The sequence below is a fragment of the Pantherophis guttatus genome, chromosome 2 (assembly GCF_059756535.1).
Source record: "Pantherophis guttatus breed Tessera chromosome 2, ASM5975653v1, whole genome shotgun sequence".
In the NCBI taxonomy this organism is placed as follows: Eukaryota; Metazoa; Chordata; class Lepidosauria; order Squamata; family Colubridae; genus Pantherophis; species Pantherophis guttatus.
In genome coordinates this window covers 196,847,617-196,875,339 of record NC_142064.1, presented here as the reverse complement: position 1 = coordinate 196,875,339, position 27,723 = coordinate 196,847,617, and the positions used below count along the sequence as shown (strand labels likewise).

General features: G+C 38.9%; 2 protein-coding genes and 2 long non-coding RNA genes across 6 annotated transcripts in view; 3 read left to right on the top strand and 1 right to left on the bottom strand.

Annotated features, from left to right (window-relative positions):
- FLT4 (fms related receptor tyrosine kinase 4) overlaps positions 1–1,005 on the top strand; it is a 106,843-nt gene extending 105,838 nt beyond the window's left edge. For both annotated transcript variants that reach the window (XM_034402626.3, XM_034402618.3), the window contains exon 30: positions 12–1,005. In XM_034402626.3, coding sequence (XP_034258517.2) covers positions 12–231 — 220 coding nt within the window. In that variant the 3' untranslated portion in view covers positions 232–1,005. The remainder of the gene's footprint in view (positions 1–11) is intronic.
- On the bottom strand, positions 533–17,594 carry LOC148115475 (uncharacterized). 2 transcript variants are annotated; one of them, XR_015732580.1, is made up of 3 exons: positions 17,398–17,562; positions 11,859–12,082; positions 533–646 (listed from the first exon to the last, which is right to left on the bottom strand). It is a non-coding gene; the product is annotated as an uncharacterized LOC148115475 (long non-coding RNA). The 2 variants fall into 2 exon arrangements; XR_015732581.1 differs by lacking the exon at positions 533–646 and having other exon boundaries at positions 11,860–12,082; positions 17,494–17,594.
- Positions 12,621–14,198, top strand: LOC117655325 (uncharacterized). Its single transcript, XR_004588630.3, has 2 exons — positions 12,621–12,659; positions 14,092–14,198. It is a non-coding gene; the product is annotated as an uncharacterized LOC117655325 (long non-coding RNA).
- A 65-nt stretch (positions 17,595–17,659) lies between the features above and the next one.
- The window catches only part of RNF130 (ring finger protein 130), a 38,365-nt gene continuing 28,301 nt past the window's right edge, over positions 17,660–27,723 (top strand). Inside the window, exon 1 of the mRNA XM_034402640.3 lies at positions 17,660–19,040. Coding sequence (XP_034258531.1) covers positions 18,782–19,040 — 259 coding nt within the window. The 5' untranslated portion in view covers positions 17,660–18,781. The remainder of the gene's footprint in view (positions 19,041–27,723) is intronic.

Genomic DNA, 27,723 nt, shown 5'->3' with positions numbered 1-27,723 from the left:
TTCTCCAACAGTAGTAAAGGATCCAACCAAAATATAGACCCAATAGTGGATCAGTCCAAACCAAGGGGAAGAGGTCGGCCATTGTATCAATCAGAGCTCCGAGGTCAGACTTTTTATAATAGTGAATACGGGGAACTATCGGAACAGTCTGAGGAAGGCAGCTGCACTCCACCAACTGAAGGCACCAGCCCCTCCCTCCTTCATGCTTCATTCTTTTCAGACCAATGCTAATGAGGAAGACAGTCATGGAGACACCTTGCTGAGAGATCCAACAACTTCTTCTCTTTGTGTACCGTTCAGTTAAGAATACATATTTTTGTCCTAGAAGAAACCAGGAGGATGATTCCTCTGGGACAGATGGAGAACTCCTTGGTTAGGAAGATGGAGCTGTGCCTTTCAAACTAAACACTATTCTTGCCGTTGACATGAGCGAAAATTCTTGCTCCGATGATCTTTTAAGGAAGAGATCTCAGATGCAGTTCTGTGGGATCTGTTTTGAGAGCTTCAATCACTGCTCAGTATTCAGCCTCCATTGAAATAGTTTGCCATAACGAGCTTTATTTCAGGTCAGATAAAAATAGATGTGTCTTAGCTGAGCAATTTTCCTGATATGCAGTTTTGTTTGTTTTTGCTCTTGTTTTTCCCTCTATTAGGAGAGATGGAATAAAAAAAAATTAAATTAATGTAGGCAATGGTGAAGCAGCAGCATCCCCAAGCTTGGATAATCCTTCACTTGATGTAGACATTCCAATAAACAAAGCGTAACTATATTTAAGTCTTACACAGACTTATTTCATTTATATTAGACACCAAGGTAGTCTCCCAGCTTGAATATTTTCCATACTTTCACTGTTTTAGACATATGAAAACTGCTACAATGTGTGTGTCTTAGGAAATTTGGCAATTTAAGGGGATTTTATTTTCATTGATTAGTTTCACATACTGCAAGAAACTAGTTTGTTTAACCATTATTTATTGAATAAAATACAACTGTCTGAGTTTACATAACATTCTAGGCCTGGTGTGAATTATACCACTTTCATCGAGAAGCAGAAATTGCATAACCAATAAGAGATATGTCTAAAAATAGAGAATGCAATTTTAAAAACTCACAATCCATTTATATGTCCAAATTATGAAGTTTTTAAAAGTATTCTGTACTGGATCTTTGTCATCTAAACAATCTGCCCTTTTGGGTTTGATGGCTTTGCTTTTTTTAATTGCAACTTCTGTTAAGGGATCAAAAAATTAATATGATCTATGATCGTACCAAAAAGTTGGTATTGTCCTTGTAAAATTTATATATTACTTAAGAACACGAGATATAGTTCTTGGTTAAGATAATAGAGAAGAATATGGCAGTATACAGCAAGGAATCTGACAAGATTGTAATACTCTCCTGTTATTTGTAGGTTTTTATTTCCTGTTTCTATTCATTTATGTATGATTTCCAAAATAATATGTCCTATTCCTGATAGAAAAATCCAAATTTTACACTCAGAATAAATATTTCAAACATTAATTTATCTAGATTTGTATAATTTGCATTATTTATTCTGATACTAGAATTTGGAAATACCTGAGTATATGCAGGTGCTTGCCTGCTATCAAAGACACAAAGTTTAGCGCTGCTGAATTTCCTATTTCTGTTTGGAAGCTGTTGCTTGGACACTTTTGTTTTCACATTTGTTGAACAGATTTTGTGTTCACATTTGTAGGAACAATGCGGATATATCCAATCTGATATGCTTATTCATTATGTCTTACATAATCTACCAGTCTTCCTATCCATGCTCCAGTTCTGAAGGATATTGCTGTGAGAAAACATTACAAGAACATTAATGAAAGCATTACAAAATGGGTTTTGATCAGCCTGTATACTTTCTTTTTGAATCCTGGACAGTCCTTGCTGCCACTCTTGATAGTGTTTCAACGTCAAATAATTTCTGCTTGCAGGCCAGGCTTCTGTTTAAAAAACTGAATTTTACTTATTTTTATTTTCCATATTGGGCATATTTTTGTAGGTAATATATATGTGTGTGTGTGTGTATGTGTGTGTATATATATATATATCTACTATATATATATGTATCTTCCATAAGGCAGTTTTATGCTTTTACTTTTTTGTAACTGTTTTTCTCCATGTTTTTTCTACATCATTTTGTATTTTGTGCAAGTGCACTCAATGATATATTGTTTATTACATTTCTTATGTATAGAAGAATATAATTGTGACCTTAATTATTTCCAGAAGATTCAAAAGGTTGTCATTCTGTGCAGAAAGATTGATTTAAACAATACTTTCAATCAAAGAGTTTATGGAATTTAAAATGTCATATAAATGATACAATGGGAAAGACTTAACTGAAGAACTGCAGAATTCCTTCCTGTTAGCTGAATTTCCACTGAATTAAATAGCTGACAGCATCACAGAACAGATTCATTTCAAACACTGTAATATCCACATACAAATAAAGATTCCTGTGTTTCCAATTCATAACTTGCATGCAAAAACACTCCCATAATGTTATGACTTGAATCTAATCTCCTCTTTCAGTCAGTAGCGGGAAGCAGAAAGATGATATTGCAACTACTTCATTAGCTGAATATGATGTCTCTTCAAAGTATATAATTAAGGTATATTTTGAAATTACTGAACTAGATGCTTTTTTTCAGCATTCATTTGCAGCTTATGTTATTGGCATTGTTTCACCTAATTTTAAATGGTGATTTATTTTGGATTAAGTCATTTGAAATTTTCAGCTACCCAGTGTAATTGGAGGAGGAGGAGGAAGGAAGAAGAAGAGAAGATGATGATTTCACTAGGCTTGTATAGTGCCCTAATTATGTCTGACTTTAAGCAGTTTGCAGACCTCCAATAGTAATAAAGTCAAAAATGGGGAAAAAATCTCAATACAACAATATAGAACACTCAAATACTGAGAAACAACTGTAATTCATATCTATTTATTCTCCAGAGGGACAAAAATCCCACATCTTCCCCGATGCAGTTGATTAATCTAACTTTGCTTTATCCAGTTTATAGTTCAACATACAGTTAGGTGCAGATACATTGACTCCCAAGCAGGACTTGTCTCAGAATAGTAGCTCATTAAAACACAATTATAAAAATGAAAGTATGCAGAGATTACCAAAAGTAAGATAGAATTCATCTTTTCTTTACATTTGTTATTTTTGTTGCAGTTATAATTCTGTTCAAATTCTCAATTGTTTACATTGTATACATATACACAAGTGTCTTCTGTTTCCCTCTTTCTCTTTGGGCGCGTGTGTGCATGTACGCATGCTTAAAAGTGTACTTTTAAAGTACGGTATATATTATCTTCCAGATGCACATCTTCATTTTTTTCCAGGCTTTTATATATTTTGAAACCATGACCTTGTTGGTTGGCTGAGTCATTTTGCAGAAGTACCATATCTTTTAGAGGGATGAGATGGCATAGGATAATTGGTTTGTAACTTACCTCTTATTTGACATGCAGCTGTGCTGATGTTAATTCTCAGAAACAGCCTCTGTTTCTCCTATGAAGGACAGCTTCATGCTTTTAATTTATTGGTATTGAGTCGCTAAAAGTTGCTGTGGCATTTCTATATTCTGCATTTTCTTTGAACAGATTCACATCATTTTGAGAGAGAGGACTGCACAGGCAAATACTTAAACTTTTAGTCTGTATAGACTCTAGAGCTAAAATGTTACAAAAAGAAAATGCTGAATTATGTAAAACTCTTCTCTGACCAAAAAAAAAAATCCAAACATTCAACAAATAAAGTATAATGGTAATATTCATTTATTTTATAGAAAGGGGATGGTATGTGGAACCAAGCATCACTAGTGAATTCTCCAACCTCACTTTAGATGACAAAAAATCCTTTAAAATGGTCTAGATCAATTTAGCTTTCCAAAATATTTTTATTATTCTCTGATCGGGATAATGGTTTTTATTCAGCTGAAATGTATAAATGATCCTTGACCTGACAAAAATATGAACAGGCAAAAATCAAAAATTATTTTTGCTGCCTCCAAATTCATCTTGGAGTAAATAATGAACATATTTATAAACTATTATTTAGGATTTCAAAAACTCTTTTGACAAGAATTTCTCTTCTTGCCTCAAGTTCTAATATAAAATATACAAGAAACACTTTCTCATACAAGTTGTCCTCGACTTAACAACAGTTCATTTAATGACAGTTCAATGTTCAACAACACTGAAAAAGAAGTGACTTATGACCGTTTTTCACACGACCGTTGCAGCATCCCCAAGATCACGTGATCAAAATTCAGATACTTGGCAGCTGGTTCATGCTTATGACAGTTGCAGTCCCAGGGTCACATGATCACCTTTTGTGACCCGACGAGCAAAGTCAGTGGGGAAGCCAGATTCACTTAAGAACTATACTACTAACTGAACAACTGCAGTGATTCACTTAACAACTGTGGCAAAAATGAGGCAAACTTCACTTAACTGTCTCACTTAACAACAGAAATTTTGGACTCACTTGTGGTCATAAATCAAGTACTACCTATATTAGGCTTGAGACTATCCAAGACCTCGGAATTAAAAGAACTTTTTTCTTATGAAACGCCAATCCAGAATCTAAAACTTTTATTTTAATAGAACACAAAGACCAGCTTAAGAATGTTCTGTATTTACTTCCATATGTGTTTTTCTCAACAATAATTCTTCAGAGTTATAACAAGAACTCTGCAACAATAGAATGATTTTAGAGATGTAGTGCCATGATGTCCTTATGGGCAATCTTGCAAAGCTACTTCCAGAAAGCTGATGTATCCTATACTTTTAGCTTCCCTTGGCCAGAATTCTGACATCTATTTATGCATTCTGAAGCACATATTCAACTCAATCTACACTTTCCCCCAGAGATGCAGCAAGCCAGCTTTGCCTAAGTATGTTTTCACTAGGCAATCCAAATTATTAATAAAAAATAAAGTCTTCATTTACAGGATTTCACCCAAAATCAACTAGAAGTACCAATATTTCCCTTTTATATATGAATTAGAAAGCTGCCGGTGCATGGATAAGTATCAAGGAAAGCAAACCCATTTGTGTTTTAACTGGGTTAAAAATTAGAGGACATCATGAAATGTAGGTTTTTTGTATTGGGAGAGAAGGAAATTAGTTGTTACTTGAGGATGTGAAAGAAAAGCAAAGGGGGGGGTTTGCACAAATAATTTCAAATACCTGAAACAGGTATTTGTGGCAACCCCTTTGTAGGGTTGCCACAAAGAAGAGGGAGTCAAACTATTCTTCAAAGCGTCTGAGGTAGAACAAGAAGCAATGGATGGAAACTAATCAAGGAGAGAAGCAACTTAGAACTAAGGAGAAATTTCCTGACAGTTAGAACAATTAATAAGTGGAACAACTTGCCTGCAGAAGTTGTGAATGCTCCAACACTGGAAATTTTTAAGAAGATGTTGGATAACCATTTGTCTGAAGTGGTGTAGGGTTTCCTGCCTGGGCAGGGGGTTGGACTAGAAGACCTCCAAGGTCCCTTCCAACTCTGTTATTCTATTTCTAAGGAGCCTGAACAAACCAAGCTGAGAAATAACTTTTGTAATTGTCTTACTTCTTACTATATATATATTTGTTCTGTTTTGAAACCTGTCTAGACATCAGCTATAGCCTGTTCTAAACACATTTTAATTTGCTCGCTGTATTGCTAGCGGGGTAAGTGTAATTAAAAACTGGCTTTACATTTTAATAAACCACAAATTAGCTTGATTTTGATTTCACTTTTGATTTAAACCACGGTTTAAAAACTGACTTAACCCAATGTGGGAAGCCAACCGAAGAGTAATAATTTTATGTATTATTTATTTAAATTATTTCTATTATTTAACAATAGTGACTGGACATGCACAAAGATTAAAATCACAAAATATAAAGTGGAGTCTAATGTTTAAAAAAAACATCAAAAAGAACAAATCACTAGTAAAAGCTTGCCAGCTTTTTAAAGCATTACAAAAACTATCTGGCTATCTGGATCTTTATGGAGATACAGTTCCACAGGACATGAGAGATGATTTAGGGTAGTTTAATGGAAGGGATCTGAAACTCCCTGCTAGACTTGATGGATTGGGCAGAGACAATGGAGGACAGATGGTTCTGCAAATGGGTTGGTCCAATATTAATCCCCATATGTAGGATTTACAGTATAGGTGATAACCAGCAACTTTAATCACACCCGGGAGCCTACTGTGATCCACTGCATCTCACAGAAATTGCCCTTGCTCCTGCATTCTGGACTACAGTAGCTGTGGATTCCAGATTCTTACCGACACACTGTAAACAAAGCCTTTTAATCCAAAACAGAAACAATTATAGGTAGTCCTTGACTTACGACCACAATTGAGCCCAACATTTCTGTTGTTAAGTGAGTTTTGCCCCATTTTACGACCTTCCTTGCCACAGTTGTTAAGTGAACCACAGCAGTGGATAAGTTAGTAACCTGGTTACTAAGCGAATCTGGCCTTCCCGAGGCCCTAAGTGAATGTGACTTTTCTTCTGAAAAGATCACATGATCCTGGGACACAGCAGCGGTCATAAATATAAATCAGTGGCCAAGCATCTCAATTTTGATCACATGGTCATAGGGAAGCTGCAAAGATCATAACTGAAAAATAGTCATTTTTCAGTGCTGTTGTAACTTTGAACGGTCACTAAATGAACTGTTGTAACTCGAGGTCCACATGTATATAAGATGAACCTGTGCAAAGACTTCCCTAGTCATAGGGGCCACCTTGTCTTTAAGCAGGATTCCCAAATTGTGCACCAATTCCAAATGGAGAAGTGCAGCTCGGGTAGAGGTAAAGAAGGAAAATTTCTGGAGCCTTATAACCCACATGGTTTAAGGCCTGAAAGGACGCATTCTGTTTTTTGAAGCATATTTATAGCCAGTTAGCTGTTTCAAATATCAAGCTGCAGGCTTGTAGGCCCATGTCATTAAGAGACTTCATAAGTGAGCTTGTATGTACCACAAGATTGCTTCAGATTACAATAATAAATGCCGTCCTGAGTCTTTGGAGAGGGGCGGCATACAAATTGAATTAATAAATAATAAATAAATAAATTACATATTTGTAAGTAAACTTCACTGAGTCAATATGGCTTCACTATGAATGAGATTGTCTACAGTGATGAACCACCTGGTTAAAATGAGCTACGCATAATTCATAATTAGGCAAGGACTGAAACTCATTTTTAAAAATGTTTCTGCATTTAGGCAAGTACAGCCTAATTTAGTGGCCTAGTTTGTTCAATCACCTACTGTAAGCCCAATGTGATTATGAGCCATAGTTTATGACCATTCAGCCGCAGTTGTATTGAGCAAATCATGGTGAAAACCATTTTTATATCTACCAAATATCCCAACATTGCAACATCAGAAATTTTGATGCATTCATGTTTCATGAATGAAAACAGTCCTAAACATGAGGCACAGAGAATGTGCCCTTATGTGAGTCCCAAAAAAGATCTTGAAGGCAAATGCTTGGATAGCACATTTTAAATATATACCATATAAAATCAGGATAAGCAGGAGAGAAGCAGCAGTTTCAACAAGGATTCACAGAAGAAACTGGATCCAAGAAAATGGCATTTATCTTCCTTATTTGGAATAAAGCGAACCAATAAAGGAGAATATTTGTAGGTCAGGATTGAAATGAGGGATCCTTGGTATTCTCTGAGCTTGCTTGTTTTCTTGCAGACGTTTCATTACCCAAACTAGGTAACATTATCAATGCTAATAAAGAGTGCTGTTTGCTGTCAGTTTATATTCTGGTGTCTTGCCTGCTTGTGCAGGTGGGGCCTGTCTTGGGGATTGTCTTGAGCTATTTACTAATAGTTCTTTGGCAGTTCCTTGATTGAGGTATTGCTTACTTGACTGTGGGTCTGAAGTTGACCTTGGAGTTAATCTATGCTGATCTGAGTCCTGATTACTGGTGGAGAGGTGCTGGAGTCTTTTTGTTCTTTTTGTCTTTTGGGCTGGTTGATTGTCTCTTTTGCATAGTCTAGCTATGTTGTTAATGTCTATTTTTTTTTAAAATTTGATTTATATGCCGCCCTTCTCCGGAGACTCAGGGCGGCTTACAATGTGCTAAGCAATAGCCTTCATCCTTTTGTATATTTATACAAAGTCAGCTTATTGCCCCCACAACTGGGTCCTCAATCTACCTACCTTAGAAAGGATGGAAGGCTGAGTCAACCTTGAGCCTGGCGAGATTCGAACCTGCAGTAATTGCAGGCAGCTGGTCTTAATAACAGGGTGCTTTAGACCACTGTACTACCAAGGCTCTTTGTCTACTGATGGCTGATTTGTCAGAGTGCCAAGCTTCTAGAAATTCCCTGGCATTTTTGGATTTGGCCTGGTCTAGGATTGTCACATTTTCCCAATAAAGAGTAAATAAAGAGTAAGAATATTGAGGGTGAAGGTTTGTTCTCCAAGCTTGTGGGTTGGTTTCTGAACGTTTCATTACCAGACTAGGTAACATCTTCAGTGAAGTTTAGGGATGTCACTGTTCTTCTGTTTATAAGGGCTTCAGGTGTGGGTGTGTCAAGTATTGTGATGGATCAATTGTGAGTAATCAGTGAACCTTGTGATGGGTCTTGCGATGGGTCTTGTGAGAAGGAGATTACATCAGGTCAGGGTCATTGGGAAGTGAACTGATAGTGGGAGGGGTTACGTGGGTTGGTTGAGGGTTGGTGCTCTCTCTGGTTGGCTGTGTGGTTGATTTGGATTCTGAAGGGTTTATAGGCTGGTTGTAGGTCAATGTTCCTGTTGATGAAATTGCTTGTGGAATGCCAGGCTTCGATGAACTCACGAGCATGGCGGGTGATAGTGTGGCCAGTGTCACACTGCAGCACCATAACACTAAGTGTGATGACCCAGGACAAGGCACAAAGGACACACTGTCAGCTGAGAGTTCAAACCCCCCTTTAATGTTCCAAATTTCCCCTCAAATCTTCCCACGTTCTTGTCCCAAGCAAAGTGCACACACACGCACACACAGCAGACTCTGGCTGTGCCCAGTCCAGCAAAACAAAGGAACAGGGAAATGAGTCCACAAAACAAGGAACAAACAGTGGGTCCACAAAGTCAGGAGCAAGGTACTGAGTCCACAAAGACAGGAAGAAGGCACTGAGTCTACAAGTAAGGAAGAAGCAAGCAGTCCTGCAAATTCCAAATGTCTGTACTGGCACACCAAACTCTACCAATTCAGCATTTGTTACCGACAAATGCCCCTCCCCAAAGCATCTCCTTAAATCTCAGTCCCCAGGTGTGCCTTGTGAAGAGGGGTGGGGCGCTCTCCTCCTGAGTTGTCGGGTCAGCCTGCACTGTTCCCGCCTTCTCTCTGTGTTCAGGGATCAGGAGGGGGCGGTCCTTGCTCATCGCCTGAGCTCCGTTGCTCATGTCCATTGCTTGCCCTTTCTTCGTTATCCTGCCCCCGTTCCTCCCTACTAACGAGCCGTCCCAAGCCTGAGGGGCCCTGGGCTGCCTCGGCCTGATCCTCCCCACATTCCTCCGAAGCCAACGAAGTTGCCCTCTTGATCTCCGTCAGCTCCAGCTCCGGCTCATCCTCCCAGATTCAGGCTCTGATGGGGGCATGACACTAAGAACAGTGGAAGAGAAATGGCTGCTCAACATCTTTCTCTGTAACGGCTATCCAAAAAACGTCATATTCCGACACACAGCACTCAAACCACAACACACCTCACAGCCAACCACCACGCAAAAACTAACCTTACCATACACAAAAGGGGTGTCAGAAATCACAGCTAGAATTCTCTAACCCCTAGGAATAACAATAGCCCACAAACCCTGATGCTGACACTCACCTAAACTCTGCTGAAGATGTTATCTAGCCTGGTAACTAAATGTTCAGAAACCAATCGACAAGCAAACGAACCTTCACCCTCATACTATACCCGAGCTACAGATATTCGCTGCTATTACAAAGTAAGAATACTTTCTGAATGTTTCTCAGTACAAAATATATACCTTCTAATTGATGGGATGTTAGCCTTCAGATTTTCCAAAAAGAAAAATGTGTACATGCAGAAGTGGGTGTGCTTCAGGTACCTTTGACTGAATTGTTTAATCTTTATCAGGACTTAGGAAACGTGCTTCTTTGTTGTGGTACCTGCATCTGGAATAGCATTTCCCCAGAGAGACTTAGACAGCTCCTATCCTGATGACATTCAGAAAATGACTGAAAACTTGGCTGTCTCCCAAGCCTCGGGGCAAAGTGGTGGTTGAGTTCCTACAGGATTTTTTTGTTGTTAGAAATTATGTGCCTTCTGTATCCTTATAATTTCTCTGCTTTTTTAATTTTTCCTTTTTTTTAAGTGTACGCCAGGGTCATTTTGGAGTTGAGTGCCTCTCAACTGTATAAATCAATCACTCCCAGCACCAATAATTCATAAGACTTGCAGCATAGATTTGCTTTTTCCCTCAGGAGTACAGGCAACATGACCTGAATTTGGAGACATTAATATTCATTTTTGTTAGGATTAAATCTTTCTCTGCCTGTCCTGGAGCTGAAAAGAATCTTTTCAGATGCTCTGTGGTTGCTCTAGGTTTCCAGAGATACTTGGTGAATTTCTCAAGAATTTGGTAGGCAGTTATGCTGAATCTTTGCACACTTGCTGGAATGAGGAGGTAGCAACAGCCTTGGAGAGGAATGCACCTGTGTAGCTTCTTCTGGTTCACTGATTCAAAGGAGCTCCTTGGTTTGCTGATAAGTTCTGGTAGATGCTGCAAAGGAACACCTAGCGTGACAATGGCAGAAGACAGTGAAATAAATTTACGAAACAAGAGTACTGTAAGAGCTCAGATTCAAGTGGCGATTCAAGTGCTCTGTGGAGGTAAGAGCAGTGAAATGTCGATACTTCTCTACTCTTTTTACACTTTCAGATGCTATTTGGCATCTCTCTTTCAAGTAACCTTGAACATTTGGTGAAAGGATGCACCAGGATGTCTCCTGAATGGCTGTAAAGAGTTTTGAGGACCCGGTTTGTGGGGGCAATAAACTGACTTTGTATAAAAAAAAACACCGCTTGGGGGGGGGGGGCGAAAGCCCTACTAAGCAGGTATATACAACAGTATGAAGGCTATTGCTTAACGCATTGTAAGCCTCCCTGAGTCTCCGGAAAAGGGCAGCATATAAATCGAACCAATAAATATTGCTTAGGTCCATTCAAGGTTAGACACTAACTGTGTAGCTCAAACTGAGGTGAAGAAAGACTCATCCTATGAGATTATCTAGGATGGTTTGAATCTTAGCCCTGAAGACATCAACTCCGCCCAGTGATGCACTAAGTGGCGGCAGGAGGGCAGTCTGCTCCAGGTACAAGCAATAAGGGCAGTGCTGCTGAATAACGAAGCAGTTAGTAGTGGGTATGGACTTGAGTTGCTGCTGCATGTGTGCCAATCAGCTGATTGGTGGTTGGCATCAATGCAGCAGCGACAGAGGAAAAGAATTGTTCTGTCAAGCCAGTTTTGACTCCTGGCACCTGTCCCCTGCAGCTTTCTTGGCAGCATTTTTCAAAAGTAGCTTGCCAGTTCCTCCTTCCTAAGGTTGAAAGAAGAGACTGGCTTTGTGTCTCAGGCAGGATTATAACTCACAGTCTCCTTGTTTCCAGCCTAATGCCTTAACCAGTACATCTCTACTCTTTAAAAAAAAAAAAACCTGCTCCAAGTATCATATATTCTAGGCCTGACCTTACCTCCAGAATGTTTTATTTTTTTGGTTGGTGAATACCTCCAAGGAGGTGATAGAAACATGGCTTATAGCTGTGGCAAATGGTATCACTAACCTTCAAAGAGGCAGTTGTGCATCCTTTATTCATGAAGGCATCACTCGACATAGAAACCATCTTTCTGAGAGAAGTTTCATGCCTGGATACAGTATCAAGATCACACTGATCCCTCATGTTGATGACTTGTGGCTGGACCAGGATAGAGGAAGTGCAATCCTCTTCATCCTTCTTGGCCATTCAGCTGCCTTTGATACCATCAGTTATGGTGTCCTCTAGGATCTCTGGAATTTTAGAGTGAGAAATACTGTTTAGAATGGTTCTGCTAATTCCTGTCAGAACAGTTCTAGTAGGTAGTTGATTGGTTGACTCCTAGGGTCCTCTGTTATAAAAATGTTATAAAGCTTCTGGAGCCACCGAGGGACATCACTTATTGACAAAGATCAGGATTTATTAATATGCTGATAATGCTCAGTTCTACATTTTGATCTGTACATGGTTAAGATAGAGAAGATGTTGTCCCATGGCCTGGAGCTGCTAAGATCTGGAAGGGATAAATTGCCTTAAAGCCTCAGCATGACTGACTGATTTTGTTTTGTAGACTATCTAAAGTAAGAAATATATCACTGTTAGTTCTGGATAGGTCACACTCCCCGTTTGTAATAGATGGCAATTGTGTTGAAGAGGGACGCTGCACAATTTTATCTTCTACACCAGTTATGACCATTCCTGGATCAGGAGGCCTTGCACAATCATTCATGTCATGGTCACGGTTGAATTACAAGAAGGTATTGAAGATGGTATAGCTCTTGAAAACTACCTGGAAGCTACAACTGCTCCAGAATCCAGCTTCAGGCAGAGGTAGGTTTCAACAGGTTCTGACCAGTTCTGGAGAACCAGTAGCGGAAATTTTGAGTAGTTCGGACAACCAGTAGTAAAAATTCTGACTGGCTCCACCCCCATCTATTTTCTGCCTCCCAAGTCCCAGCTGATCAAGAGGAAATGGGGATTTTTGTAGAATGGAGATTTTATAGTATCCTTCCCCTGCCATGCCCACCATGCCACGCCCACCAAGCCACACCCACAGAACCGGTAGTAAAAAAATTTGAAACCCACCACTGGCTTCAGGTCACTTTCCTTAAATGCTGGATATAGCGTGACCTAAATAGTATTCCTTGTAGATAGTGGCCCCTACCCTTCTCCAAGACCTGCATGTTCTTACCCTCTTGGTCTTCCAAAAAAAAGCTCCTTGAGGACTAGGTTTTAGTGAGTATTAAGTTTTGATAAGTGTTGTTTCGCCTGCTCCAAGACAGTAAAGTGGGGTTCTGTGTTCAATTGCGGGCAGGGATGAAATCCAGCAGGTTCTGGAGAACCAGTAGCGGAAATTTTGAGTAGTTTGGAGAACTGGCAAATACCACCTCTGGCTGGTCCCAGAGTGGGGTGGGAATGGAGATTTTGCAATATCCTTCCCCCAGGAGTGGGGAGGGAATGGGGATTTTGCAGTATCCTTCCCCTGACACGCCCACAGAACCGTTAGTAAAAAAATTTGAATTTCCGCACTGATTGCGGGTGATCTGAAGTCTCAATGAAAACCTCCTGGCCACTCTCTGAGCCCCATTCCTGATCAATATTTGGTTTTGTGCTTCCTCTACAGACTGAAACTCACCCTCCTCCTCTGAACTTGCATTCGAAGAAGGGTCTGGGGGTGGTTCCATGACAAACGATAACACTTATTTCTATTTGTGAAGTTGAATTGAGAAATAACATAAGATACACAGTAGGTTTTATAACTGAGGTTTTAAACATGGGCGCCCCGACCTCATGATAGCTTTTTTTTGTTTTTCTACACGAGCATTTATCTTTGAATAACCAAAGTTAATCAAAAGGAAATGCTTTACTTTGTACAAATGCAGCTTGACATTCTGTAACTGCTCATCAGAACTTGCTAAAGGATGGCTTGGCAGACTAATCTGAGGTTTTGATTCTTTTGGAAGGAAATATAATTATGATAGTAATTATGCATACATATACTTTCATCCACATCTAGGGCATCTTGCAAATTTTTATATGGCAAAAATTAATAATAAAATAAGGTGACACATTCCTCCCAGTTCCAATCACAAACTAACTAACCATTCCTTCTAAGAGCAAATTCAATTGTCAAGGAATGGGACCAGAGAAAGCAGTGAAAGATGTTGGCATGCTAAAGGGAAAATTATTTTTCATAAATCCATAAATATTTCAATTGCTTTAAATGTCCATTTTTCATGATGACAGATTATCATTATTTCAGGCCGGCATGGAAATTTAAGACTATGGAGATCTCCATTCACCCCACATGATTCATTGCAAGGATTTCCCTTTGCAGGTCTGGGAACAATAAACATTTCAAAGACAAGAGCTTTTCTCCAACTCTATAAAATTTTAAAAAATATACTCCGTGTGATGACAGTATAGGGGATTTAAAGCTTGATTACACATTTTCAAGGCAATTCCTTCTACTGAGTAGAGCAAATTCAAGAATCTGGATCTGCTCAGTCATACTATCTGCATCTCCTTTGTTGGGGGAGAACATCTCTCAAGGCCTTTGGCCCAGTCATTCCCCAGAGATTAGAGAAGAGAAACGCTCTTAGAAGAACTAATTGTCTCCTCTTTAACACTGCAACATCTCTTAAAGCATTTGCCTCTTGCTTCAAAATATCATATATTGATGTCAATGAAGGTACTTAAAAACTATGATTGGTAGATAGTGGAGGCTTTGAATCAAGAGGACCCCAATTTTTTTCTAAAATTAGGCTTTAAAATCACTTCCATAGATGTTGGTGACAGAGTATTTTCAGGAGAATATCTGTGTTGTTGTCTAGACAAGAACATCAAGGGTTACATATCTGCCCACCTGGTGATGTTATGTGGCTACTAACACATTAATCCAGAGCCAATCTGGTCTTTGAAACAAAAAGAGTTTCCTACATATTCTAAAAAGAATGCACCCTGAAAACAATACTGTGATAAATAGTTCTTACATACTTAAATTAATTTTAAATTTAAAAACTTCCAGTTATGAACAAAAACTAGACTGTATCCTTTCAATGTTCTTTTGCCCGGCTTTTTAATTTCAATTTTAATGGAATATTCTGTCCAGTATAGCAGCAAGAAAGAGGTGTCTTAAAGCTTACTTCTTCTGAAATGAGTGTGAAAATTACTGGATTTGTGCATTGGGTTATGTGGCTTATTTAAAACTGGTGGAAAATGTTGTATAGTTCAGGCACTATGAAGTGCTATGGCTCTTAAATAAAAATTAAATTAAATTAAAATAAAATAAAATAAAAAACATTTTATTTTACAAACCAATATTGAGTTCAGATATGGTCAGGGAAGTTCATGTAAGTGGAGAGGTTTATTTGTAAATTAACAAGTCTGTTTTAATTTTCATATAAAAATGCAAACTTGAGATTCCCACAAAAAAAGAATCCAGAAATGCAGGTATGAACAGACTTTAATAGCCATGATGAATTATTATTTGTATTTTTATCTTGCCTTTTTTATATATTTAGTCAACTCAAGCCAGCGAACATTCCTAGCACTCCACATTTGTCTTAAAAAGCATCAGACAAAGTCCCCATAAAATGAAGCAACTGTCTACAATCTAGTTATGGCGAAACAGTTACATTCCTTGGAAACATATGTCATTGTGCTGCCCCTTTTTTAGTGAAAGGAATTATGACAAGTTTCAAAAAATGCTTAGAAAGTGGAATTATTGAGTTGTCACCCAGTATGTCCCAAGTTGTGAGAAGGATATGCTGTGAAAGCAGAATGTTTGACTACTGGCTCAGAAATAGTTCCTGAATTTTACTGATATTTCTACAGTGTTTTACATGAACATCATTTCTGAGAATTTATGCAGCCACAAACTGCCTATTTTTAGTGGGCTGTGCAGGGTCAATATCTACTATGAAATGTCACACTGTAAAGCTTCACAGGGAAGAGAAATGTGGCCTTCATTAAGGGAAAATTAAATCAATACAATATGATTTTCGTTTAGCTGCCTCACACTAGCAATAAAGTGTATCACAATTGCAACAACTCTCTGAAAGGAAGATTTAAGCAAGCTACTGAAGATTAATCATCGCTTATAATGTTGGAGCCTTCCGCTTGCCACCAGGACTCAGGAAATATTTATGTTCTTCAAAGAACGCTGAAAACAGGTATACAGTACTTCAAGTGTCGTCCATTCATACAATATGAATACTGTACATACCAACACCACAATAGAATATATGTAAGAAACAGCCATGATTTGCTCAATGAGCCATACAATGTGCAAAAAGTTATATATTTACTGCTTCCCCCACTCCTCCCAGCATTTATTCTGCCTTTCTCAAGGACTAAAAATGTAAGAGCCAAAAAAGACATTAATACCTAGGGTTGAAGCAGTATTTGCTACCATGAGAGCCCTCACCTCCTCAGTCAGAATCAAAAAATACATACCTAAAGAATAATCTTTTTTACCAACAGTTTATAGAAATGGTCATTAATCACAAGGGGAAAGTTGTGATGCCTACAAATCCTAAAAAAGTTATTGTTGCTGTCTGCTTGGTTTAAAACTGCATTGTGTCAAGGACTCATCTAAGGCAAGGAATTACAGGTAGTCCTCGATTTACAACAGTTCATTTAGTGACAGTTCAAAGTTACAATGGCACTGAAAAAAGTGACTTATGACCATTTTTCAGAGTTACAACCTTTGCAGCATCCCCATAATCATATGATCAAAATTCAGATGCTTGGCAACTGACTCATATTTATGATGGTTGGTGTCCCAGAGTCATGAGATCAATTTTGGGGATTTTCTGATGAGCAAAGTCAATGGGGAAGCCAGATCCACTTAACAACCGGTCCCAAAGGTGGTTTTTCAGGAGGTAACTGGACTTTCTGGTTTTTCTTTGAAGACGTTTCACTTATCATCCAAGAAGCTTCTTCAGCTCTGATTCTTAGATTCCTAGAGTTGAAGAAGGTTCTTGGATGAGAAGTGAAACATCTTCAAAGAAAATCCAGAAAGTCCAGTTGCCTCTTGAAAAACCACCTTTGGGACAACCATGACCGGGAAGACTGAGAATCTCCATAGACACTTACTAACTTATCAACTGCTGTGATTCACTTATTGATTATTGAATCATATTGATTACTGAATCATACTAGGAAATATTGATTATTTCCTAGTATGATTCGATTGAATATTGTACCATATGATTGTCACTGGGTGTTGTGCCTTGTGATTCTTGACGAGTGTATCTTGTCTTTTTAGGTACAGAGAGCATACCACCAAAGATAAATTCCTTGGGTGTCCAATCACACCTGGCCAATAAAGAATTCTGTTCCATTCCATTCCGAGGCAAGAAAGGTGGTACAATGGGGCAAAGTTCTCTTAACAAATGTCTCACTTAACAACAGAAATTTTGGTCTCTATTGTAGTCATAAGTCGAGGAGTACCTGCACTTCAGCCAGGAGAATTAGCTGCGGTGAGGGGGGGGGGACAGAGAGAGAGGGAGGGAGGGAGGGAGGGAGAGAGAGAAAGAGAGAAGGGCAATGTATACTTCCATACATTCTTGGACTGCATCCTCCATCCGGCCGCAGTCATCACCAACATTACAGGGGTCACCAAAAGTAATAACCTGTCTACATCGGTAGGCTACGCTACCTCGCTTTCTTACAGAAGCTCCCGCGCAGCATCTCCCAACTCTTCCTCCTCCTCCTCCTCCTGAACCCTTCGGGGTCTCTCCCTCCCCCGCCTCTCTCCCCTTCGGGGTGGTGGGGGGAGGGGGCGTGACTTCAATCCCACTTCCTCATCGAAGGGGGAGGTGAAGAGTCGGGTTGGCGCAGTGCGCCTGCGCAGCGGGCGCGACACCCCAACCAAACAGTCAGCGGCTGGCGGTTCGGCCGTAAGAAAGTGTGTTGGCGAGCGCGGAGGAGCGCTGTCGGTTTGAGAGGGAAAGGAGAGGCCGACGGTTGCTTTGGTTGGTGGGTGGGTGGGGCCGCGCGCGCTAATAAGCTGCCTGTAGCTTCGGGGCGCCCGGGACGAACAAAGGGCCGGGTCCGGAGCAGTGGGGCTGAGGGCTTCATGGAAGTCCCGCTCCTTCCTCCGTTGCGGACGCTCGCCTGCCGTTGGGAAAGGTCTGTGGAGGCTACGTGCGTGGAAGGGCTCCGCCTCGGGACCCAGTCAGAAGCCTGAGGTTGACCGGCGGCTGCGAAGCCTCCGGGGCGATCGAGAAAGCGACGTTCAACGGCCTCCCGCTCGGTGATTGCAGCAACCTGGAGGAGGTGGCGGCGGCGGCGGCGGCGGCCTCATCGACGACCGTCGTTCTTCGAGCAGAACGGCGTCGCTAAAGCCTAGTGGCCCCCGTCCTTCCCTCCGTGTTCTTCTCCTGCTTCTCTCTCCCGCCGCCCGTTTTCCCCTTCCCAGAAAAAAACAAAGCTCTGTCCGAGGAGCTGTTGCCATCGGCTGCGCTTCTTTGCCCCGGGCTTGACGGGACTGCGATTCTGGGGAAGCCCCAAGAGAGGCGCCCAGGCAGGCCGGAGGTGGGGGGGGGGAGCTCTTTTGGGCCACCCAAAGGGAAAGACTGCTTGGCCTTGGCTCCAAACGGCGGGATACGAATATTTCTCCTCTCTGCCCGTGAATAAACTGGCTGCATAGCCTCAGGCGTATCGCTTAGATTAGAACAGCTCCGGGTTTATTGGATGTGATTTGTTTCCTCTTTTTTTTTTTTCTAACCGTGGCAAATTTTTTTTTTCCTTCACTCTCCCACCATTTTAAGTCTTTTCGAACAGTATTGAAGTGGGGTGACTGGATGGAGAGATATACGAGATTACTTTTTGGCTTCTTTTGATTGTGGAGCAGATTGATATGACTAGGTGCCTGTAATAAACACGAGCATCTCGTCCAGAAGGATTTTTAACAATAAAATAGCGATTTTTTTTAAGAGCTGAAAATGATTCTGAAGTGGATTTTGCCTTACTGGAGCTACTTGTTCTCTGTGCCCATTTTGGTCCTGTTTAACTGTTACCCTCTCCGAGCTAGTGCAGATAATACCAATCTAATATATTATACAGCTCTCATAAATGTCACTGTGTTGAATCCCGATCGTTCAACATCTGCTTCAATAACACTTGAACGTGCACGCTATGGACAAACTTCCCCCAAAATAGGTGTCAAAGGCCTACTTCTGGCACCTTTGCCAATCAATGGAGGTAAGTCTTTTTTGTAGCTTTTCCTTCTATGTGCTATGTTACTATGTGCTGCAGTTCAGAGCAGTTCCTTTTGATTAAAAGTATGTGCAGAAGTCTCTTTTCATTCCAGAATCCAAGAGTTCAGGATGCATTTTTACATATCCTTATTTAAGTAATCTACTATAATGAAGCTGAAGTATTTTGAATCTGACTAAGGTAAATTTGGATAATATCTATGTGTACATTATGTATAAAATTAATAGAAATGTACATATAAAGCCACATTTATAGTTTATATGTTGTGGTGTTTAATGCTGTAAGCCACCAGAGTCACCTGTGTGTGAATTCAGCGACCATATAAATGTTTAATAAATACAAGGAATAGTGTATCATAAGAATAGATCTGGACAGGACAGGACAGGAGTTGGAAGGGACCTTGGAGATCTTCTAGTCCAACCCCCTATACCATAGTTGTGTTGGGATCATAAAAGCATGAATCATGAAAATCATGATTCTTGAGAGCCAGTTTGGTGTAATGGTTAAGGTGCTGGCCTAGAAATCAGGAGACTGTGAGTTCTAGTCACATTTTAGGCATGAAAGCTGGTTGGGTGACTTTCGACCAGTCACTCACTCAGTCCAATCTACCTCACAGTGTTACTGTGGAGAAAATAGGAGGAGGAAGGAGTATTAGGTATGTTTGCTGCCTAGAGTTACTTATAAAGTAATAAAGGGCGGGATAAAAGTCAATAAATAAACAATGAAGGCTTACAATGGTGCATTTTATTGGTAATGTTATCAACCAAAGGAATAAATAATAGCTTCCTATTAAATTGCTTCTTAGAAAAATCTTGATTTGTTTTCATAGAAAGTATGGAATGAATTTTAGTGAGTATTCAAGGTCATTGAAGAGCATTTTTAGGTAAGCTTCTTTTAAAAAAATAAAACCATAGAATCAAATTGGCTGTTGAAAAAAGTTGCTGCTGAATGTCATGATTTTGAAGAGCATAGCATTAAAATGTATGTAGGGATGAGTGGTGTGCATAGAATCTTTCATCAGTTGATCTAAATAAAATATCAACTGTATTTAGAATTTCAAACTTGTATTGTCATTTTTGACAATACAATTGGGCCAACTTGTTTGAAAAGAAGAGTAGGATATAAATCAAATACGTAAAAATAATGTTTTCAATAACACAAACTTTGTATAGTATTCAACACATCCATATATTTCTTGACTGCCTCTAGAAATAGTAATGATTAAATTACTTTCAATTATCCTGGAATTTTATTTAGCTTGCTTGTAAAAATGCTTAAGAATCCTTATACACAAGAAAAAAATATAAGTTGACATATTTATTTAGAAGTTGTTTATTCTTTCTTCTAATATGAGTTGAAGGAAAATGTGAGAAACCAAAGTAAAAATGTATTGTAGAATCTATGTTTTGAAAGTGTAAGTATTTGCGTGTATTGGTAATTTTTTTCCTTGAAGGATGAGAAAGTGCCATAAAGTTCTACTGTGTGTTGTTTCAGAGCTAATTTGAAAAATAAGTTTATATTTACATTTATTTATTTGTATCCTGTCTTTATTTTTTTTATTTTTTTTATTTGATTTATATGCCGCCCTTCTCCGGAGACTCAGGGCAGCTTACAATGCGTTAAGCAATAGCCTTCATCCTTTTGTATATTTATACAATAAGTCAGCTTATTGCCTCCACAAACTGGGTCCTCAATTTACCTACCTTAGAAAGGATGGAAGGCTGAGTCAACCTTGAGCCTGGCAGGATTCGATCTTACTTTAATTGCAGACAGCTGGTGTTAAATTACAGAGCTCTGTCTGTTGAGCTATCCAGGCTCCTTATTATTTTTACAAATAACTTAATATGATGAACATATCCGATATACCTTTGTCCTCCTATTTTCCTCACAACAGTATCCTGTGAGATGAGTTGGCTGAAAGAGAATGTCTCACCCAAGGTCACCCAGCTGGTTTTCATGGCTATGGCAAGACTAGAACTCATGGACTTTCGTTTTCTAGCCTGGTGCCACAACCACTAGACAAAACTGGCTTACCTTTCTAGCCTGGTGATTTTATTTACACACAAACATAAATATACACACATTTGATATAGGTAGCAAAATCTTAATTGCCTTGAACTTCAGTTTCATTTCCTATTCTTTTGAGTCTTTGGGTTTTTTTTTTCAATATTAGGTATATTATTTTTTGTATTTTAAATTGGCTGGAAATATGCATTTGGGGCACTTTTGGATTCAGTATTCAAAGTGTCTTAAAATACCATATCATGTAAATCAATTATTGCTTCATAAAACAGCTGTACACAATACTTTTTCTGTTAATTGCAAAGAAAAGTAAAGTTTTCATGTGTCAAAACTGAAATAGCTAGAGAATGTTTTGAAATGCTAATGTATGGTGCAAAGAAATGCTGTTGTGTATTCTTAAATTTTATTTGCCATGATCTTCAGAAGATTTCTATGATATGGTAAATCTAGACCATTTGGAATATGATAATTATCAAGAGACATCAAATGGGGGGGGGGCAGGAAGGGGAACAGAGAATTTTCAGTTAATGGAGTTGTGACAAAATCAGTAGTCTTTCTCCAATCCAGTGTAACAGGAAAGAGAACTGGAATTATGCTTCAGTGCAGTCTCTTCTGAAGTAGGTCATGATGGCAAAGTCTTTACACTCTCTTGTGACACTCACTGCACATAAGCAAACATCCCCTTGTACAAAGCAGCCAGCTTCTCTCTTGTACTGAGGTCTGAGACCCTAGAAAGAGTGCAGAAAAGAGGAACAAAGATGATAAAGGATCTGGAGGCTAAATTGTGTGATTAAAGATTGAGAGAATGTCTAGCCAACCAAAGAAAGGTTGGGGGAAGGGGATGATAACTCTCTTCCAGTACTAGAGGGGCTGCCTCAGAGAAGTGAGGATTGACCTATTCTTCAAAGCACCAGAGAGCAGGATAAGAAGTAAATGGGTGGGCATTTGTTAAAAGAGACCTTGAAGTAAGGAGAAATTTTCTGATGAGAACAAAAAGCTTGTCTCCTGGAGTTGTGAGTGATCCATCACTGAAGGTTTTAAAAAAATAGAATGGACAACCATTTGACCGGGATGGTATAAGGTCTGTTGCCTTGAGCAGGGGATTGGATTAAAAGACTTCTGAGTCCCATCCAGCCCTATGGTTCTATATTCTGTGTGCTAAATCTGCTCTAGAGAACCTTTCAAGTCTCCAGAAAAGAGTTGTGTGAGGAGGGAATGGGAAGTCTGTGGAGTGGGGGGGACGACAAATTGACTGTTTTGTTGCTGGTATATTTGCTACTGTAGAATGGATAGCATCCTTAGTTGTTTATACCATAAAGTGGCATGGGATTTTGGCAGGATAATGTGCTAATGGGGCCTGTGAATAAGTGAGAATTTATTCTAGGGCAGTAAACTGTAATTTGAAACTATGGCTTGTTGGCTTCATGAGATGAAATAATGTTTTGTTTGTGGGTTCCTCAATTATTTCTGCTTTGTTTTTGTTCTTTATCTAGGCCTCTGACAATTCCATAAAGGCTTAAAGTGAATGGGTTTAAAAATGGCAAATGCAATTTAATATAAGCACATGCCAAATGATGCACATTGGCAGCAGAAACCCTAGAGGTTCCATATACGTTAATGGGAAGTGTGCTGATAATGACTGATCAGTCTCACTGATCAGGACTAATCATAGAGTCACAATGGGAAATTCAGTGAAAATGTCAACTCAGTATATAGTTGGTATTTTAAAAAGATAAATGTCATGCTTTGAATTAATGGGTAGGGAAGTGAACATAAAGCTACCAATATAGTCCTTATATAAATCTCTGATGAGTCATATTAAGTCATACATGGTATGAAAAAATATGACAAATATTACTTTTTTGTCCCTCTCAGTCTTAGAATTTAAGTCATCTATTTAAATGTAGGGACAGACAGATCTTAAATTCTTTACAAAGGTAAATGTTTGATTGCATTGTCAATTAATTGAGGATTTAAAAGGGAACAGGATTATTTCATAGAGGTTTAGAGTGATGGTGGCCAGGAGTCTTGGAGGTTTACTTTTTCTGAATCACAATAATAACTACCAACTGCTAAAGAGCGAAATGAAAAAGGCTTCCACCTTTCTTTTTATATGAACTTACTAAATAAAATTTAGTTGGTCAATGATATCTAGAATGCTAGATAAATCATTGAAATGATCCAGCAGATTTCTCATCTTAAAGCAGAAGCAACCATAAAGTGGTGGAGAATCAATCATAAACTTACAAATGCAACATATACACGTGACTCATTATTAGTAATAACTCTGTTTAGTAAACTAATAGTTAAAGCAAACCATAGCTCAGCGTGATGTATGATTTAATAATGAATCTTCTTATGGCTGCTATTTTTCCATGGGAGAAAATGTAATAGGTGTGTGCTGTTCTGCCCCAAACAGACCACTATTCTGATCAACCCCAGGGGGAAATACATATATTTTAGTACTTTAAAAATTAGTAATAACCTAATTCCATTGATAATTGTACAATATTTAGGAAATGTCTCAGCTTGGAGGGAACTGGGACAGTAAGTACTTTCCTATCATAGTCTGTTGCTCATGATTGTTTTAGTTTATGTAATGTTCATATATATGTAGCAGACCATGTTACGATATGATTTTTTTAAAATCAAGCAAGCAAGCAAAGAGTATGGTAGTATTTTTTTTAAAAAAATCTCTGTATCAGTAGTTGTATCCCAAAGGTTGTTTTTTTTAAAGAATTTAAAATAATTCTTTTGTTTATAACTTCTAATTTTGAATTCATATATTAAAATCTTTATTTTTGCAATTTATTAACAGTCTTAATGTCATTTTCATTTATTGATAGCTGATGGGCTGCCTAAGGCAGTTGCGGGAGGTTCAATATAAACCACACATGAGTGTCTCTCTATTTGTAGGGAAGATTTTCAGCGCCAGAGCAAACCTCCCAGGGTCTCCCCTACACTTCTTAACCGGGATGTCATCCACTTAATGATTGCAACCAGAATTGCCAGGATTACGGTCATTGAAGAAAGAAGTCATATGACATCTGTCTCACTTGATGATTGTTTTACTCAGATTCCAGTCCCAATTGTAATCTTGTGGGCTACCTATAGATTGGAAAAGTCTGCCTATAGATTGGAAAAGTGCTCAGTCTGACAGTTTTGTACTCCTTCTAGTTCCTTAGTCCTTCCTGGTATTTGAGCAGGCTTCACCCATCAAACTGCAAGGGGGAATCTTTATGACGTTGAAGAACTCTCTAGTGACATGTATGTTTGCTATAGTGTTCCATTTACTTAGCCTTTATTTGTCACTACTCATCCTGCATTTCTCATAGTTCTGCCTTTACCGTGAATAGCACTTCAAATTTACCTGTCTTACAGACTAATAATGGATCAATTTGTCAGTCTGTATAGGCCTTGTTCTTGGTCTGGAGGGCTATTGAAATGGTGATTTTCATCAAGCCAGTCTTGGTGCTCTCTGTTTTCAGTCTAAGAACAGTTGTTGCAGTCTGTGTGATGACATCCTTAAACTACATCCACTTTTCAGAACAGGTTCCTTCAAAAGGTAAATTGCTGGAGGGTCTTTCATTAAGTATATCTTGAAAACATTGGACTTATCCTTGCTGTCTGCCAGTGTTGAATGGTGTTCTTACAATCCTTGATTGCATATAGCATAAAGGTTGTGTGCAGGTTGAGGACTCACTGGACCAGCCTCTGATCTGTCCTGCACTCAGTGCTTAGCATGACTGAAGTGAGGTGTCTTTAATATGTTGATGTATTATGATATAAGTGCCAGTGGGTAGGACTCAGATACATCCAGCTAAGTGTGCATTTGTTTGCAAATCTGAATATTGTGTTAATGATGCACAGGTTGTGCTCAGCATACGTGCTTAGAAACAGCAGACTATTACTGTTTAGTTTCCCCACCCCATGCCGCCCAAGGACTCTATCCCAGTTGTGGCTGTTTGTTTGTACCCTGGTATTGAAGTCACTGAGAATGATGACAGTTGCAGAATTGTCATAGCCATTGAGTTTGAATAATCTGGTCCGGATTCATGGTTCATAGAAACATTCCTTATTCTTGTTTGCTCTCATGAGAGTTGGTTTATAGACAGTGACAATGTTGATGAGGTGGATTTGCTGAGAGGAAAGCAGAAAGTTCATAATACATTCAAGTGAATGGAATAGAGATCCTCTTCAGCAAAGCAGTTTTGATTGCAAACTCTACTCCAGGAGTCCTGTTGTCTGACTATGCTTTCCCTTTCTAAAGGGACATATAGTCCCTTGCTGTTTCCTATTACAATACATTGTCTGCATGTCTGGCATAACACTCTTAATAATCAGCTCTAAATCCATAATTTAAAAAGTTCTTAATAAAGTATCACATTTCTCTTGCTTTTTCCCAACTTTCATAGCCATACGTATCACTGGAAAGTTCATTTTAAAAAAAATTCTGATATTTGTTTTCATGAAATGTCTTTGTCACTGCAAGAGATAGTAGGTACAGCTTCAAGGAAAGATATATCACAGGTAGCCCAAATTGCGTCCAGTCGTTTGGTGACCATTCCAATTTACGATAGCACTGAAAAAAAGTGACTTATGACCAGTCCTTCACTTACGACTCTCCAGCATTTACCGCTCAGGTGGACTGTGGGAATAGAGGTCAGATCTTCAGAATCTGTGCTCTGTTTCTGCACAGTGCCAAAATTGTTCAGCTCCACTCAGCAGGCAGGTCTTTCAATTAGTCCCCAGAGATAAGAGGGAATCCTCTTGATAGGCAGCACCAACCTTTCCTCCCGGCTTCCCCACTGACTTTCTGAGGAAGCTAGCAGAGATTGTACAATTATGGGGCACTTTGTAACTGGTTGTGAGAACTGGTTGCCAAGCACCCATATTGCAATCATGTAACTGCGGGGGGGGGATGGATGATGCAACATTTTATGACAGCTGGAAGGACTTTATGGGCAATAAAGCACAGTCCATCATAACTTTGGATGATTGTTAAAACGGCTATCATAAATCAAGGATTACATGTAGAAAGATAGTAGAAGAGTGATCTTTCCAAAAGTTAAGGGTCTTAAGAGGAATAGCTGTGCAGAAAGACTTAGGAAGTAAATAGGCCAAGTGACAGAATCAGCATCTGATGGGAAAACAAAAAAAAAAGTATATATTGAGCTTTTCTGTAAAATGATATAAATGACATCAGATTATATCTTTTTAAATAGGTGATTTGTAGAAGTTTGAAATTACTCTTAAATTGCTTTTCATTATACCATGGAGACTTTCCAACTTGGATATCCAGAATCTCTAGCTTGGGAAAAATATATGTTACAAATGGATTCTGAATAACTGATCGTAGATGACAGATGGTAATGGAAAACTATTGATAATTAAATTTGCTGACATAGTTGTCTATGTCCCTTAAAATGCTGATTGATAAATCAGGCACTTTAGGTGTATAGTAGTATTCCTTATTTCCAGTAACTATTGAAATATGCTTTGGATACCCTAGTGATTGCTTAAATAATTGTTATGGGATTGTACAAGTTTGTTTGTTTGTTTGTTTGTTTGTTTATTTATTTATTTATTTATTGGTTTGATTTATATGCCGCCCTTCTCCCGAGACTCAGGGTGGCTTACAATGCGTTAAGCAATAGCCTTCATACTTTTGTATATACCTGCTTAGTAGGGCTTTGCCCCCCCCCCCAAAAGCAGTGTTTTTTTTAATACAAAGTCAGCTTATTGCCCCCACAATCCGGATCCTCATTTTACCTACCTCGAAAGGATGGAAGGCTGAGTCAACCTTGAGCCTGGTGAGATTCGAACTTGCAGTAAATGCAGGCAGCTGGTGCTACTTAACAGCACTTTAGTCTGCTGCGCCACCAAGGCACTTAACAACTGTTGCAACATACCCATGGTCACATGATCAAAATTTAGGTGCTTAGCAACTGGCCTGTATTTGTGACAGCTGCACTGTCCCATAGTCGTGCAATCACCATTTGTATCTTTCCCAGCTGGCTTTTTACAAGCAAAGTCAATGGGGGAAACCAGAATCACTTAACAACCACATGAATCACTTAACAATTGTGGCAAAACAGATTATAAAATGGGGCAAAACTTGCTTAACAACTGCCTTGTTTAGCAACAAAAATGATGGGCTCAATTGTGGTCGTAAGTCAAAGAATACCTGTAATTTGATGTTGGGGTAATTTTTAAGTATTTAAGAGTTAAGTAACATACCTCAATTTATGCTTTGTTTTTCTTAATGTTTGTTGCATGTCTAATAAAAAGATGAGTAGAAGAAGATGACATGGTAATTATCCTGACTTTTATTCTAGCATGAAACCTGACCTGGTAGTCCCAAGATTCATAAAATGTATATTAGGCTAAAGTTCTGCTGGTAGAAGATAAGAGATATTAGGCACAGATCATTTGCCTCTCCATGATGATATCTATTCCCAAACTCTGGAGCTCCCTCTGTTTGTGTCATTACAGTGAAAGTCATTAATAGATTTCATGCAATCAAAAGTAGCAAACTTCAAATCGGGGGATAAAAAATCCAACCTAACAATAAAACAGAACTGGACCATTGCAATGCTCACTCTCCTCCAAGCCCTCACATAATGGAATATTATGATTTCTTTTG